The 16,137-nt window shown below is 44.6% G+C and overlaps 1 protein-coding gene across 1 annotated transcript in view; it reads right to left on the bottom strand.

Annotated features, from left to right (window-relative positions):
• PPM1E (protein phosphatase, Mg2+/Mn2+ dependent 1E) overlaps positions 1-16,137 on the bottom strand; it is a 60,920-nt gene that overhangs the window by 5,933 nt on the left and 38,850 nt on the right. Inside the window, 3 exon segments of the mRNA XM_066333485.1 lie at positions 389-577; positions 1,977-2,176; positions 6,469-6,587. Coding sequence (XP_066189582.1) covers positions 389-577; positions 1,977-2,176; positions 6,469-6,587 — 508 coding nt within the window.

Below are 16,137 nucleotides of genomic sequence, written 5' to 3'. Positions count from 1 at the left end.
AGGCAGTGCTTTCCCTACGGCTACGACTGCTCACTAACAGCCCCTCAGAGCCAACCTGGCTGAACTCTAATGTGCCCTGGTGTGGGACCCCCCTGCCAGGAGCTGGGCACTGCTGGCACTGCTCCTGCCACTGACAGGCACGCCTGTGTGTCACTGGCCCCAAGGACTGAGCCTGGTGGACAGGTGAGGGTGGGAATGGCAGCAGCATCCTTCAGAGGAGCTGGAAGCTGTGAGAAGCAGGAGCTGACATTTTTATGGGAGGTGAAGCTATGGGCAGAAAGCCAGCAGTGAGGACCAATGCATGGACAGCTCTGTGCTGGCTCTCCTGTGGCTGGAGCCCCCTGTGGAAAGGCAGGATTTCCAGGGGAATGCCCTCAGAGGCCCTCACCTCCCTGGCTGCCTTCTGCACAAAGCGCTCGTCGGTGACGCGGAAGGCGCGGCACAGAGCCTCGGCAGGGTCGTGCTGGAACATCTCCTGGTGCACCATGTTCACGTGCAGGTGGATGGAGGCATAGATGGCAGCATCCACTCCTCCGTGGCCATCAAACACTGCAAAATAAGCTTGTTCTTCTTGGTCCTGCCAGGGGAAACACGGGGAGGGAAAAAGCTCAGGTGAAAGCAACACCAACGGCTCATTGGATTGTCTTCAAGCTTTGAACTTGGGATTTGTGCTGTCCTCATTAAATTGTAATTAAAGACAGAGGCTCCACTGGAAAAGCAAACTACCTTGACTACCTGCACTTGCATCAATGGGAGATTTCCAACCTGTTGTTGAATTCTACTGGCAAAATGCAAGAGATGCCCTGCCAGAATCTCCTGTGTAGTGCTCTCAGTGCTCCTTAGGCCCCATTTGTTACAGCTCAGTCACACAACTCAAATAGGAAGTGCCATTCTCATCAAATTGTGCAGGAGATTTTGTGACTGCAAAAACCACAGAGAGAGAAGAGCATCCAATACAGTTTGCATGAGGTCTACATCATGATTGGAATCCACCAGGGATAAAATGCCAGTACAGTTAAAATGTGAAGCCAGCCAGCCTCAGCTTTCACTCTTCTTTTTTCCTTAAATCCAAAATGTAATGTCTTAGATGCCTGTGTTTTAAAAAAACTGCATGTTCTCTCTCATCAGAAAATTGTGGTTACATTCACAAATCAAATACAGCAAAATCACTCATCCTCAAGGCAGTTTTCTCAGCTTCCCCTCCTCTGTTCAGAGAAACAACGTGGTACCAGGAGACAGCAACTCCTGTGCCTATTCACACACACAACACCAACCCACTGACAGAGCCAATTCAACCTTGACAGCCAGCTCAGTGACTGGAATATTTGCACATTGTAATTTTTAGGTAATGGGCTCCAACAGAAATTGGAATGAGAAAGCTGGCAATTGACAGGCAAAGGAAACATCTGCCTCTGTTTGCATTAATATAATTTAAAGGTAAGAATGTGGATGGGGCAGAAGATGGTTATTAAAGTGACAGGGTGTAATTGTAAAGCAATTATGCAGCAATTTGATCCTTAAGGTAAAATTCTTGCCATTTTCTTTTATTTTCCATTCCTCAGTGTCCAGTTTTGTGTCCCAAGGGAGAGCAAGAATGAGTGTCTGACCAATGGTCACATCAAGAAATTAATGCAAGGGAAGACAGGCCCCAGTTCCACCAGATTACTCACATTTCTAGAAGTGTGTGTGAACTGCACCCCATAGCCCTGTCAGTTTGGGGTTTGTTTGGGTTTTTTTTAAACTTAATTTCCTTATTTTTGCTTTTGGCTTCTTCCTGCCAAGAGGAAGGGTTGAAAAGCAGAGCAGACCCACCCCCAGCTGCCGAGTGGCTTCAGAGATGAACCGTGAGGTGACCTGGTCAACCCCAGCTGCCAACCCTCCTCACGTCCATCACCTTTCACTTCCTCAGTGGAAAACCTCCTGCTGAACCTGGTCCTGAACCAATGATCACAGAACCTGGTGTCCCAGGTGCTCACCTCGAGGTTGAAGAGCATGTTGAAGTCAGGGATGCAGACGTGCTTGTCCTCCATCTTCCTGCGCATGTTCTTGATGGCGTGGATGGAGGTCTCGTAGTAGCGGTGGGGCTTGGGCTGCAGGGGGAAATCTTTCACCCAGTTGCTGCAGATCTCGTGCAGTTTGCTGTAAACCAAACGGGCCAACTTCACCGTCTCGATCTCTGGGGAAGGCACAAACCACAAATAAAAAGCCTTGAGAGCGTTATTAAGTCAGAGTTTTCTCCCTTGCATACATTATAAAGATGAAACAAAACCATTTTAGCCAAGCGGTTGATGTCAGCAGGGAAATTCTGGGCTCTGATGCATGAAAAGAGGAAGCCAAAGTCACCATAATCAGCATTCATCAGTAAGCAGCTCATTGTTTGTTTGTCTTTTTAACTTAAATATTTCCCTGGGCCTTTGGGGAACTCATTTGCAGCAGCAGAAAAAAAAATGAAAGGCACGAAAAGTCTTGGATCCCTGGCGTGGCCCTGCCCAGGGTGGAGCAGCTCTGACAGGGACTTGGTCATGGCACAGGGTGCCACCTACAAAACCCACCCTCCGTGACAGTGACACACTGGGTTTGGACCCAATTGTCTATTCTAAACACCATTTCATTGCAGAGCTGAGACAAGAGAGTGAAAACAATCTGCAGAAATTAGCAGAGTCATTTAAAGATGTTTTGTGCACTTTCAGCAGTGCACAGGTGCCTCCTTAGCTATTTCCAGATTTCCTATTATTCCATATTCCTGACAACTGTGTGTCAGAGAAATCTGCGTGAGCAAATGAGAAAACCATAAAGGCCTCAAATTTCAGAAAATGCTGAACTGCCACTCCTGAGAAATTGTCATTTTAAAACGTGAAAACTCAGGCACTTGACATTTGTTCTGAAATTCAGGAGAGGAAAACAGGAAGTCAGCATCAGAGCCGAACACATCCAAATCTCTTTGTTCATGATCGTTCACCAAAGCCAGGGATCTTCAAAGCTCAGCAGCAGCAATCCAGGAGTGCCAATCACAGTCACAGGGAGGGGCTCACAGGCACGGAGGGGAGGGGAGACTTGCAGCATCTCTTGGTTCACAGGAATTCTGTGAAGAGCCTAAAAGCAGCATTTACAAATTTCTGTCCCAGGTCTGCAGTGAGCAGGGGGCCAAGGCCCTCAGGAACAAGACACTGTCCCAGCTCTGTTCATTATGAGTTGGTTCAATCAAGAGGCATTACGCTGAAAATGCACTGGATAAATCACCAGAAGGAACCTTGGCTCCTTGATCACACAGCTTTCAAACCAAGGGGTGGAAATCAAACAGCTGTGTCATCCCAGCACTGCCACAGTGTGAGGGTGGGGGTTCCTCACCCCAGCTCTTGTTGGGGCCACCAGAAATCTCTTTGGGTAATTTAGTTGAAGATGGAACACATCCAACCTGAGGTGTCCAGGTTGTGTTTTCCAGAGGAAAGCCCAGAGATTTGGCTCTCCCCACTGGGCAGGGCTGAAGGGAAGTGGGCACATGGCAGAGTCCTGTGGCTGTGGCCCCTCTGCAGGAGGAGCCCAGTGCTCCTGCTGAGATCCTCACCACCGCTCCCAGGGGACCCTCTGTGCTGTCAGCATCACCACTAACTGCTTGTGAGGTTAAAACAGGAGAATAATAAAATACCACAATAAAAACCACCCCCCCACAGCTGGAAATTACTCATCAATTGTTAATGTTGCCACGCTGAGCCAGAGCTGACTCAGCTGTCACTGCAGTTGTGTCACAGAGAATTTCATTTCCCTCCTGCTGCTCCCAAATCCCCAAGGTTGGAAGTAATGCTGAGCTGCACCACAGAGAGTGGGAAATCCACCTCAGGCATTGTTGTTCCCAAAGGTGACAGAGCACAAAGAGGGTAGGAAGAATAACAGGAATCAGATCCTGCTTTTTAGTGCCAGATTTTATGAGCTGTGTAGAAAACACGGGCAGTGTGGCAACAGGGGTCAGAACCAAGATCAAGGTTTTCCTTAATCTAGGAACTCTTTGGAGATCTCTAGGATCCATCTCCTAGAACCTGGAACAACTGGGTTATGGGACATTATGGTTTGCTTTGTGACAGCTCCTGGAAATGCGATACCCTCACCAGGTCACAGGTCCTGCTATCCAGCCTCCCTTGGTGGTCCTTTAACAAAGCCAAACTTCCACGTGGGTCTCTTCCTCCACAAACAAACCCCAAACCCAAATGTCCTTAGCCTGACCTTTCAAAAGCAAATCCAACATCAATCAGTTCTCATGGAAAATCTCTTGCTCCTCTCCAGTGCAGCTGGAAGAGAAGAGTCTCAGATATCCCAAAACACATGGTCACCCCAAACAGAGCAGACCCTTATTCTTGCAATCCTACATTTGTGGGCTCCAACCAGTTTTTCTTTTTTTTAAGCTTTTCATTCTTCTGCCATGGAGTTCCATTTCATTCCACCAGCACACCAAGGGCTGCTTTCACCACTCCTAAGGACAGGACGTGATTTGTCACGTTGCAATTCTCAGAGTGAAATGTGCCACTAAGGAAATTTGAAATAGCTTTTTTTTTTTTTTCCCTCTTCCAGCAAATTCAAACTTGAGGCAAATCAGGTAAATGTCTCCTTGTATTACACAGAGTAAAAATCTTTCTGGGTTCATTAAAAAACCCTGACATAGAACTGGATATTAAAGCCAGGCAGTGAAATTCAGCTTGGTCTCACATTCTGCAGCAGCTCAAACAGCATCAGGGCACAGTGAACTCTGAGCATCAGACTCCAAGATGTAGAAATCCCATTTTCACCACCTGCCACATTTCCCTCTGCTTTTTTTCCAAAGCATTGGAGTCTCCCTGTGTAGCACCACTGAGGGCAGATCTCTCAGCACCCACCCCGGGCTCCTCAAGGGACAACCCTGGAAGGGTCTCTAGGATGGAGCTGCTGCTGCCCCAGTTCTGTTGGGCTTTTCTGGGCCAAACCTTGCACTTGTGGCTAAAGAAGCACTGATGGAGAACAGGGTGTCCAGAGAATCTGCCCCTGGATCCCAGGAAGTGTCCAAGGCCAGGCTGGAGGGACCTTGGAGCAATCTGGGATGGTGGAAGGTGTCCCTGCCCAAGGCAGAGGGTGGGACTTGATCTTTAAAGTCCCAAACCATTCTGTGATTCTGTCATTCTATGACACTTGAGTTGATGTTCTGTTTTGGAAAATTATCACTTAGATTATTTGAAATTGCAGGGTTTGTATGAAGCTGTTGCTTTACCACAGGCCAGAGGATGTTTTCTCTCTTCCTCTCCCCCAAAACCCTCACAATTTAACACTTCACACTGCATCAGCAAAGTGATATTTTATTTCCAAGTGCCTCATTATGACAATTCACCTCAACAAACTGCATCTGGAGGCCTATTCTTAGTGCCTACTCCAGTCTGTTCCCATCCCAATCTATGTTTGCATCTGTGTCTTACAGCCTTAGATATATTTAAATGGCAGTTTCTGTAGGTGTGAGGGTTTTGTGGTGAGGTTTTTTTTCCTTTCTTTCTTCCTTTTTTGTTGAATTCTGTAGATATTCTGTGTGGAGGCTTAGTCAACATTTCCTTGGAGACTGTCAAATATTTATGCAAGTTTCAGAGATCTCAATTTGAAATTAATGAAGGCTGCTCAGCCAGAACAATGACAAATCTATTCCATTTACCTGCTCAGCAGGAGGAGGCAGCAATACCTACAGAAAGGGAACCCAGAGCATGTTTTTCTGCCTCTCAGGTTTCCAAGGGCCTCTGGGGAATATAGCAAAATCTTCCTTTTTGAAGAGCCAGATTTATAGATCCTCCTTATGCCCAGAATAATTTACAGGATTTTTTTTTTTTCATCAAAAAAGGAGAGAATGGACAAAGTGGTTTGGGGACTGTGTTTTTAAGATCAAATGACAGAATTCCTGTCAGTACATGTGAGAAACATTGGTCTTTGTTGTAATGAACAACCCAGCCAATTTTCAAGGTTTTTTAGGTCAGCAGAGTCCTGAAATGAGATGGGTGCATGACCTTGAGCTGGAGGCTGCAAAAATCTTGTCAGCCAACACAGATAAATGAGGAAAAGGAATTTTCTTCCTTTTAATCACGAAATCTCTTTATACTACCTTTTGCTAAAACCATATAAAAAAACGTACAAGCCATAGTAAAAACCACACTGACTGAAATAATTCAGAATTAAATTATCTCTTCCCACATATATTTGACTTTGCTCCAAGGATGAGGGAGGACAACTGGCACTTTCCAGCAGAACCACATTGTATGAAGTGCTGAGAGAGAGATTCAGAGCCATCAGACACAGCCATGAAAACGCAGTTAAACGAGCGATTCCAAAGGTGAGAAGGCTTTGACTGAGAACTCAGAGCTCCAGCTCTGTCAGGAGGGGTGGTGAGCTCCCCAGGAACCCTCTAACACCTTTCTGGGATGTCCCTCTCCCAGAAGTGCAGCCCGGGCTCCTTTGGGTGCCACTTACGGATGATGCCGTCGGCGTTGTCCACGCGCTTGGGCAGGAAATGCGCCGACAGGTCGCTCTGCAGGACTTCATCTGAAGTTGCTCTGGCTAAAGCAGAGGCCAGGAACGAAGGGCAGTTACTGGAAAAGACAAAGAGAAAGCCACATGAAGGTGTTTTAGTGTGATCAGTAAGGTAACATGAGTGTGTTTTTCACCAAAGTTTTCCTTTGCCAGACAGCAGCACAACCCTGCAGGAAGACCTCAGACTCACTGATGGGTTTAGTTGCCCTCTTTCACTCCTGTGCTCCCTGTGGTCTTAAGTTTTAATGTTTCAGTTCATAACCTCTATTTAAATTCTTTTCATCTAGGCTTGAACCCTCCAGAGTCTGTCACACAACTGCACCTTTTTTTTACATATGTATGGAATAATTTTAATTCAAATTGAGTTTCTCCTAAGATTTGGAGTCAGGGTTCCAGAATTCCTCAGATTTCAAAGTGTCCAAAGCCTCTCTAAGGGGCACTGGAAGTTAAGGTTAACCCACAGGGAGCTGATGTGCATAAGGTAAAAAAGCTTCCTCAGGAATGATTTCTACCCAGAGTGAAGTGGCTTTAACTCACTGTAGTTTAATTAAACCTGGTATCCCCAAAAGGTTAATTAATCTATAGGAAGCCAAGGCCACTTTAATGTACATTCTCTCATTCAAGAGGAATTTAATACCTCTTAATTTATGTGTGACTTTGCATTTCCCATTGGTCACCCTCAACTTCTGCAGGTGTCTCCTGCTGAAAACGGCCTGAAACTTCCAATTTCCACGGATATTTTTGGGGTAACGGTGTCTTCCCTGAGACATTCCACTGTCACGGGGTCACAGAGAGACACAGAGCCAATTTCAGCCCAGAAACCATCCAAGTCAGAAATCCAGGGAACAGGCAATGAGCACAAACTTCCCTAACCTATTTCTTCTGTTCAACATATCTATAAACAACAATTAAAGGATAAAGCTTTGTCCAAGGAGACGAGCTCTCGAAGTCCCACAGGGAGCCACTCACACCTCGTTAGGGCTCCATCCATCCTGAGCTTTTCCCTGGAATTCCCAGGCGGGCATCCCGCTCCCGCAGCATCTCCAGGAGATCAGCTCTTCCCGGCACAGCTCTGATCCCACTGACATCCCTCATCCCCCCTTCAGCCACAGGAAAACACCCCGGGACAGCGGAAAACACCCCGGGCCAGTGGAATGCTGCTGGTGCATGGAGGAGATGGTTTTTTATCTCCTCTTTTCTGTCTTTATTTAGCTCACAAAGAACAGGTTTTTCATGCAATGATGCTGGTCCTGCTCATGTTACATGAGATTTTCCTCCCCAAAAAGGGAGAGATTGCAATGGCCCAGGATAGAATAATTATTCCAGCAGTTACCAGCAGGGCACCCGCAGGAGTCTGAGCTTGTTTCCAGTCCAAGGCTTCCCCTGACCAGCTCAGTGCTGAAACTCTTTAGAAAAACCAAACTTGTTTTGTGTCACTTAGAAAGAGCCCCTCAGGAACATCCACTGATGGACAAAGAGGGAACCTGGTTAAGAACTGGGGCAACAACAGTGGCTAAAATAGACTCAGGACCTAAACAGCAAATTAAAAATATCCCAGAGAGGAGGAATTTTTGCCCTTCCTGGGCCTGGGAGTGGGGACAGCGATGTCTGTGGATACCCAGAGCCACAAACACTTGTATTTGAAATTTTAGGTTTTATTTTAACGTGTGGTGACCGATGACACAAGTGAAAGGTGCATTTACAGGGGCTGTAGCTGGTCAGAGTATTTCTCTCCCCAGCTCCAAGTGCTGTTCACGTGTCCTCACAGCCAGAGCCAGCAGCTCCACACAGCAGCTCTTTATCCAGCCGAAGAGTGCATTTCCATTACAATGCTAAACCTACACAAAAAGCTGCTAAAGATGTTATTAGATAAATTAGAGGATTTTAAGTACATCCTTCCTGATTCTCTGGCAGCGTAGGTGTGTTTAGAACACCCACGGTTGCGTTGCAGCAGTCCTGGAATAACTCTGGGAAGGTATTAAGCCTAAAAGTGTTCTGCTTCCATCAATTAAGTTTGAGAAAACCAGTCTGAGGTGGGTATAATTCAGCCCACATATTATTATGTTACCAGCTTAACACACAACTCCTCTCCTGATAGCATTAAAGAGGGGAGAGCTTTCTGAATGCCTTTCCTGGGCTGTTCCTCTGTGCTCTAAATCTAATACAAACTCTCCTACTGGAAAAAAAAAAAAAAAAAAAAATCCAAATTTAAAATCCTTATTGCATGGGAGTTCACCACTGGGGTTTGAGCAAGTAATCAATTTCGAGGGGAAAGGTAGAGAAAACAAAGCAGCTGAAGGCTTTCCTTCTGTGCCTGGCCACTCCTTGTCCTAATAATAACAGCTGCTGGCCGAAGAATTAATTGCCCTTGACATTTGTTGATCACAAAGCTCCTTATGTGGCTGTTTCAGGGCTGTGCCATGTGAGCAGGGAAGTGCCCACATGCAGACAGATGACTTCCTCTTCCTGATTAGCACCACTCAACGTTTACTTCTCTCACTTGGCTCCTCAGAGCACTTTTAGTTGAATTACTTTCCCCCTCCAAGGAACAGCAGATTGCACTGGAGGTTTAAAATAGCTGTTGAAGGCAAACTGCTCTGAGGACACTTCATTAGTGCTACACCAAGACAAATGAAGGGTCAGCTCTGGCATCTCTGTTTTCAGCACCAAAGTGAAAGCTCAGGTGAGCAGCTACAGCATCCCACAAACAGCAATCCGAGGTGGGCAGTTCTCCCCTCTCTTCACAAAACCCAAAAAGTGTCACCAGCATCCCTGGGGACAGGGAGGAGCTTTCATGGTGTGTAAGCAGGGATTACCTGCTGCCTGCTGAAATGAAATTCTTCTGCCACGTTCTAGATGCTCAGATGTTATTAGTCATGAAGTTTGACAAATTGAAACTGGGAGGGCACTGTCTTGTTTAGCAGAGAGCTGAGAGCTAAAATGCCTTTGTCTATTCATAGCTGTGCCACTAACTCAGCAGCTGACCTTGGACAAGTCACTTCACCACCCAGACCTTCATTCCTCATCTGCAAACAAGGAATGAGAATGTCATTTCCTCGGGGAGAGGAGGAGGAGGAGGAGGAGGAAGGCTGTAGAAGGCCTAAATCTGTTTTTGTGAGGTATTCTGGAATTTCTTGCTAAGAGTCCAACTGAAGGCAAAAATATCAAGATGAGAGTGGGAGATCTTTTCAATCTATAGAAGATTTATACTTTCAGACTTTTGATAGCTTTTCTAGTTTTTTCTCACTCTTTTCTCTAAGTGGAAATCACAGGCAAACAACAGCTCTGGATAACTCACAGTGTCATCAACAGCTGCAGGAAAGGGGAAAACCAGCAAAGATGACCTCAAGTTCTTAAAACTCGTAGTTCTGGAGCATTAGCACTGCTGATGGGAAAAAGATGCTGCAGCCCCTGCCTAAAATCCTCAATGAGGGCCACCAGTGCTGAAAATCCCCAACCCTGTCATGGTCTGGGGGAGCTGATGAGGCATCACTAACCCAAACAAAGCAGGGAAAATGGACTGCAACGAAGTGGGGCTTTCAAGAGGCAAACGGGGCAGTAAATCACCAAATGTACAGTGTTCCTGTTACCTCAGGAATCCCCTGACACCACAGAAACAGCAATTGTTTTAGTTAGAATGAGGGATGATTTAAATAGAAATGCTATTCAATCTGCTGAAACACAAAACAAATCCACACGCAAACAGGATAAAGCAGCATATTTGGTTTCCCCCAGCAAACCAAGCCCAAGAACATGGCCTGAAAAGAACCAAGTACAGCACATTCCCAAAAGGCCTATAATTTACTGCGGTAGTAAAAGACTTTGCAGGGATGACAAATTAACTGCAGCCTTTCCAAAAGACATTCCATTAGGGATGTACTTTGGGAAACACTCCTGCTCATGTGGTCTGTTGCAAGCTCTTGTTAGAAAGCAACTTTTGCCAGATTCAATTTAAGAAAAAACCCTCATTTGTCCCCTGCCTGTATTTACAAAACATTCCGAAATCTCAAGAGACTTCTTCCAGATGGAGCTTTGGATACAGCCTGGAAGCTCTTTGAAGAAGCCTTTAAAGTCTTTATTATTGAAAGTTCCCATGCTGTGAAGTGCAGCAGTAATGAGCAGAGGAATCCTTCTGCCCAGCCCTCCTGTTTCCGTGGCCATGCAGAGGGATTGGGAGGCAGCTGAGGGGCTCCTGTTTGTCTCCAAACCCCTCCAGGTCACCCAGGACTCAGAGGGGAACATTCTGTGAAGCATTCCAAGACCCTGGAATGATTATGGATGTATCCTCTGGATGTGCCAAGCAGATGCTATTTCCAGCTCCTGTCTCTGCAGGTTCTCCTCTCCTCGCTCCCAGAGCATCTCTCTGACCTGTGCTGTTCCACTGCTCTGCACAGCTGCTGCAAGTTTTGATGCTTATTTAAAGCCTGGTCACGGTGGACAAATGGAGTATTATTATTTTTTTCCCCCCTAACACATGGTGAAACCCTGCACTAGATTTATCTGCTGCAGTGAGTTACTAAAAAAAAACCTGGCACACACACACACAGAGAAAAAGAAACAAATAGGAAAAAAAAAACCCCAACAATGCACCTTTTAAAAGCTTGCATAACCAAAGCTCCTTGAGAAGTCATTTGAGCTGGCAGTGGTGAGACAGTAAAGATGCTTGATAAATCTGTTTGAAGGAGCTGCAAACGTGCTACCCAAGGAAGCTGCTATCTATAGGCTCCCAGAGACAGCTGCCTGCTCACATCCCCAGCCATCCTGTCCTTGTGCTGACAGTTGTAAGCAACAGAAATATAATACACAAGCATTGCAAAAAGACACTGCTTCAGATACATTTATCATGCCCCTGTCTATGCAGACACTGCAGTTACCAAATATTTAACCTTTTGCATCCTGCTCACTGATGTTTTCTACACGGATTTTGGAGAGGTGTGTTCCTGTAGTTAAGTCTGTCTGAACTGGATGTTAAAAAATAACCAAAGCAGTGGTGCTCTGCTCATCAAAAAACCTCTGCACAGCTGGATTAAGATGCTTCACCAGGGGAAACCCTTGGCTTTTCGCAAACTGTTCTCAGCACATGAATTAGGCTCAGACCTCTGGTGCATTTTCTGCTGCGTAGCAAGTCAGTATTCCCTTCTCCAGAGGGTGAAGTGCACATGACAGTACATAAAGCCACCAAAATGTGAGCAAGACAAAATAAAAAGGTCACCTTTGTCTCTTTGATGAGGTACAGTGTCATGAAGGGCAGTGTGCATCTCAAATATAAATGCTTGCTGCCCACAAACCACTCATAAGCATTTGTGATTTAATGACTGTCAATAAAATGGCAGTGACACCGCAGGGGTGAACTGTGAAGAATCCAAACCACACACAAAGCAGCTTCTCCCGAGCTCCTGGCTGGATAAATTGCCTGGGTATTATCTTTGAACCCAAATTCCATTATTTCTCTCACTCGTCCTCACAGCGTGGCAGTCCTGAGGTTACTCATATTCCAATCTCTGGGGCTGATGCTGTGGCTGCTTTGAGAATGACAGAAATCACCTCCTGTAACCAAACAACCCCTAAAAACCCAGCGTGGACCTGCCAGGAGCTGGAAGCCAAATAACTGCAAGAAATTGAATTCCCAGAAGTGACTGTGGGATGGTTTTCTTCATTACAGCAAAGAGCTGAAGATACAAAGCTTGCTGTTGGAAATCATATCCCAGCACTTCACAGCCAGATTATATCCATCTGCTATTAAAAGAAAGGAAAACCTGGACTTGGAAGGAATGCAGAGAGAAATGGACCACAATCCATGAACCTCTGGTATGTTGAAGACATATCTATATAGACTCTGCCCCAACTAAATCAGAATATTTTCTACCTGAGGAGTAAGATGCTGAGGGACTGGATAGTTTTATAATAAAATCTTACTTGTGGCTGTGAAATGCACTTTACAAAATTATACTATTATTGTTTTAAAATTAAAAAACCCCAACAAGTCATTGACTTGATGGGCATTGATCGTGCTGCTTAGATCTTTAATATTCAGCTGTGCTAATGCAAACACTGGGGGAAAATAAATCTGTGTTTGCCCTATCATTAATTCATCAAAATAAAGGTAATTTATTGGCGTTACCCACTCATGTGACTTTCAGGGGTTTATACTAAGAGGAAAGATCCTTGTGGATTTTGTTGTTGCTTTCCAAGGATTATCCTGCCTGTTCCCAGAGCACATTCTCTGCTCAGGGTGTGAGGGTGTCCAGAGTCCTCCAAAATCCCCTCAGTGCCCACCTGGCCCCGCTGGGGATGGAATGGGGACAAAGCCACACCAGGGCCAGGTGCTGCTTCCCTGGAGAAGGAAATTTCTTCACTGGAAGCCCAATGTCAACAGCAGTTACCTCACACTGAGTTTTCCTGCCAGAGCAAGGGCTGTTTAAAAGCTCCACGGGACATTAAAATTGTCATTGATTTTTCGCTCTTTGGCGCTCAGTCAGTTCGAAAGTCAGCATAATTCAATATCTTTCTCCTGGTTCCATTAGCAAAGAAAGGAATCCAGGCTTCAATCTATGCTGCCTTATTGGAAAAAGTAATTTAATTTTACATCTGAAAGTGTGCCAACATCAGCATAAAAGCATACACTGTATACATCAGATTTAATTTATGAATTCTGCATTTTGTCAAGCCAGAACGAGATGGTGTCTAAAATCAATGAGAATGTCCAACCTCACTCTGAAGGTACTTACATATATTCTTACTATTTCAGATATTTTATGTCCTAGCTGGAGTTTTTGATGATTTCTCTCCTGGCTATAAAATATTAATGAGACAGTCTCTAGAAAAGTTCATGTTGCAGGAAACTTGCAGAAGAGTTCAGTCACATCATTTACTTACCACTGATTCATGCCTAATTTTTTCTCTCTGTTATAAATAAACTTCCACTGATACTTCCCTTAAGTGGAAAGGATATCCCATACAGATCTGATGTGTCCAGAAATACAAGTTAAATAAGAATCCCCCAATGCTGAGCCTCTGTTTTATCAGAGATCAGATTAACACACCCGAGTCCTCTGTCAGAAAGAAAAATGCATTTTGCTGTTATAGCTAATGACTGAATTTCAAATAAATGAAACAAAATGTTCCACAGCAACACATACCCTCCTCTCTCCTGCAGATCATCATGAAGGCAAACAATTGTTAAGTGACTTCTGTAAAAAGGGGTGAAAATTGTGCCTGCTCAAATGCTCAGCTTCAGTAACACCCCACAGAGCCCGGCTCCAAACCACGCTCCTGTTGGAACTATTCTCTTCATGTAACTGAGAAAAAAATCAGAGCTGCAAGCCAGGATTTCCAAATGACATTTGATCACTTAACTTCTTTCAACTCATTGAACAAATATCAAATCTAAGGCAAAACACACCCCGGAAGATTTATGGCCACTGAGTCAGCAGCGAATGTTCCCTGGCTGCCTCCTCACTCCTGTGCCTTGCACTTCATCACACAAATGGCTTGGGTGTTTATGCCAGATGTAAGATTAGATAATTACTCATCCAAGTCCTGCATGTCAACTCTTTTTGGTGATAAAAAATTTATTCCAAATGCCCCATTTGTAATCAGTTGACTTGCAGAAGCATTCTGGTGTTGTGCAGTGATACACCTCGGGCTGTAACTCCCTGTGTTTGTGCTGTACCCATGCCCTGCCTGATGGCAGGAATTCTGTGCCTGCAAAATAGGGACAACGCTATTGACCTCCGGAAAGCAATTTCAAAGCCAATGATGAAGTGCCAGATATTATTAATTAAGCCTGAAGTGAGGATGGAGCAAGAGAACAGCAATTCCCTTGCACTGATTCCCAGAAAATCCTCGTGCTCTTGTGCATGACATGCAAGAGAAACAAATCAAAGCAAGCTTGAAAAAACAATGCAGCACCTTTGAAAAGAATTTTACAGGCAGATTCAAACATTACGCAGTGGGGCACATTAAAGATTTTATTGGAACCTCAAGTTGACAATTACTGACATTGATGACCACAGAACAAGACGCTGGAGGGATAAAAGGGGCTCTGTGATTGGGGTGAGTGCTCTTTTAAAGGAGAAAAACCCTTTAGTTTTTCAGAAAGATCCCATCCTAATTCCCACTGTCACTTGTCCCTTTCAGAATTGCAAAGGATAATGGCAGGTTTAGGGGTTTAGGCTTTTTCTTTAAAGGATAATCAAAATGTTTTAGCTATTCTGTTTCACATTAAAGTCCCTAATGCATTCTGTTCTACTGAGCCACATAGTTATTTCAGTCATTCTTAATAAATAACAGTTGCCAGTAGTAGTTAAGCCAACAGATCTGAATTATTTATAGTGTTGAGGAACAGAACAGCAGATAAAATACATTAGGGCTTTGGGTTGTTCTGGCCTGAACGACACAATGGCAGCCTTTAGATGTTTTTCACCAGGCTGTAAAAAAAAATTCTGCTTCCAATCCTGGTTTAAAAGATTTCCTAAAGAGGCAAGAGCCAAACCTCCAGTCATCCATCTTCAATAATCACAGTCATGAACAGCAGGTGGGAGATTCTCCCAAACACAGCACTGACACAAAGTTTGATTTCATTGGACAGGTTAAATGGCTACTTAGGATTAATTCTAAATTCTTAGAGATAAGCAGAATTTATGTATTTACATATTATTCAGCATGGCTCTGAACCTTCCAGTAAATTATTTAAAAGCACCTCACAGTGTTGAACTCTCCCTTTGTCTATAATCCACCCTCCCTTCAGCTGGAAAAATGCAAAGATATCACCTACATTTTACAATGGCAAATCCAACTTCACAATCCAGGCTGGAGCATGGAAATCCCAGCCCCTGTCACTCCTTTTTCAGAGGCCACATCATGAAACATTGAACACACAAAAACCAGCAGGGACAGGAATTATCTTGACATTAACTCGACAAATTACGTTACACACAGATGTTGAATTTAATGCTCTTTGTAGCTTCAGAGATGCATTTCAATATCTGTCCTGATGGGATAATGTGCCTGGGTGGAAATTTATGGGAATATCTGGTTTTCCCACCTTGTGCTGCCATCACGTGGGGCTGCACCAGTGGGAAATTCACTGTACAGTCGATTCACAGGGAGAATTGTGCTCACAAATGCCAAGGAGAGATTTACACTCAGATGCTGCAGGGAGAAGAACTGGGGGAGTAGTTGTAGCAACATAAGCTTCAACCAAACAGTTTTCCTTTTATAGCTCACCTTCCACTTCCTATCTGGATCTATTTACAGCAGGAAATGCTGCAAATCGTAGCATCTCTAAGGAGTAAAAGAGAATTTTAAAAGAAAAAAAAAAAAAAAAAAAAAAAAAAAAAAGAAAAAAAAAAGGAGGAAATCTGGAAAGGTAAAAACTCTTGGATAAAACTTCCTTTTATCACAGACTAATGAAATAGAGGAGGAATAACGCTGAAATAGAGGAGGGATAACACCGAAATAGAGGATGGATAACACTTGGAGCCCATGTCAGGTTATTAAGGCCTCTGGAAGTGGCTCCATGACATTTCAGCCTGTAGGAATGAGCCCCAGCATCCCAGGGAGGGACAGGCTCAAGTGACAGGATCTCTTGTGCTTCCCTGCTCCCCT

The sequence above is a fragment of the Sylvia atricapilla genome, chromosome 20 (genome assembly GCF_009819655.1).
Source record: "Sylvia atricapilla isolate bSylAtr1 chromosome 20, bSylAtr1.pri, whole genome shotgun sequence".
NCBI classification, from domain to species: Eukaryota; Metazoa; Chordata; class Aves; order Passeriformes; family Sylviidae; genus Sylvia; species Sylvia atricapilla.
This window is presented reverse-complemented; position numbering and strand designations above follow the sequence as displayed.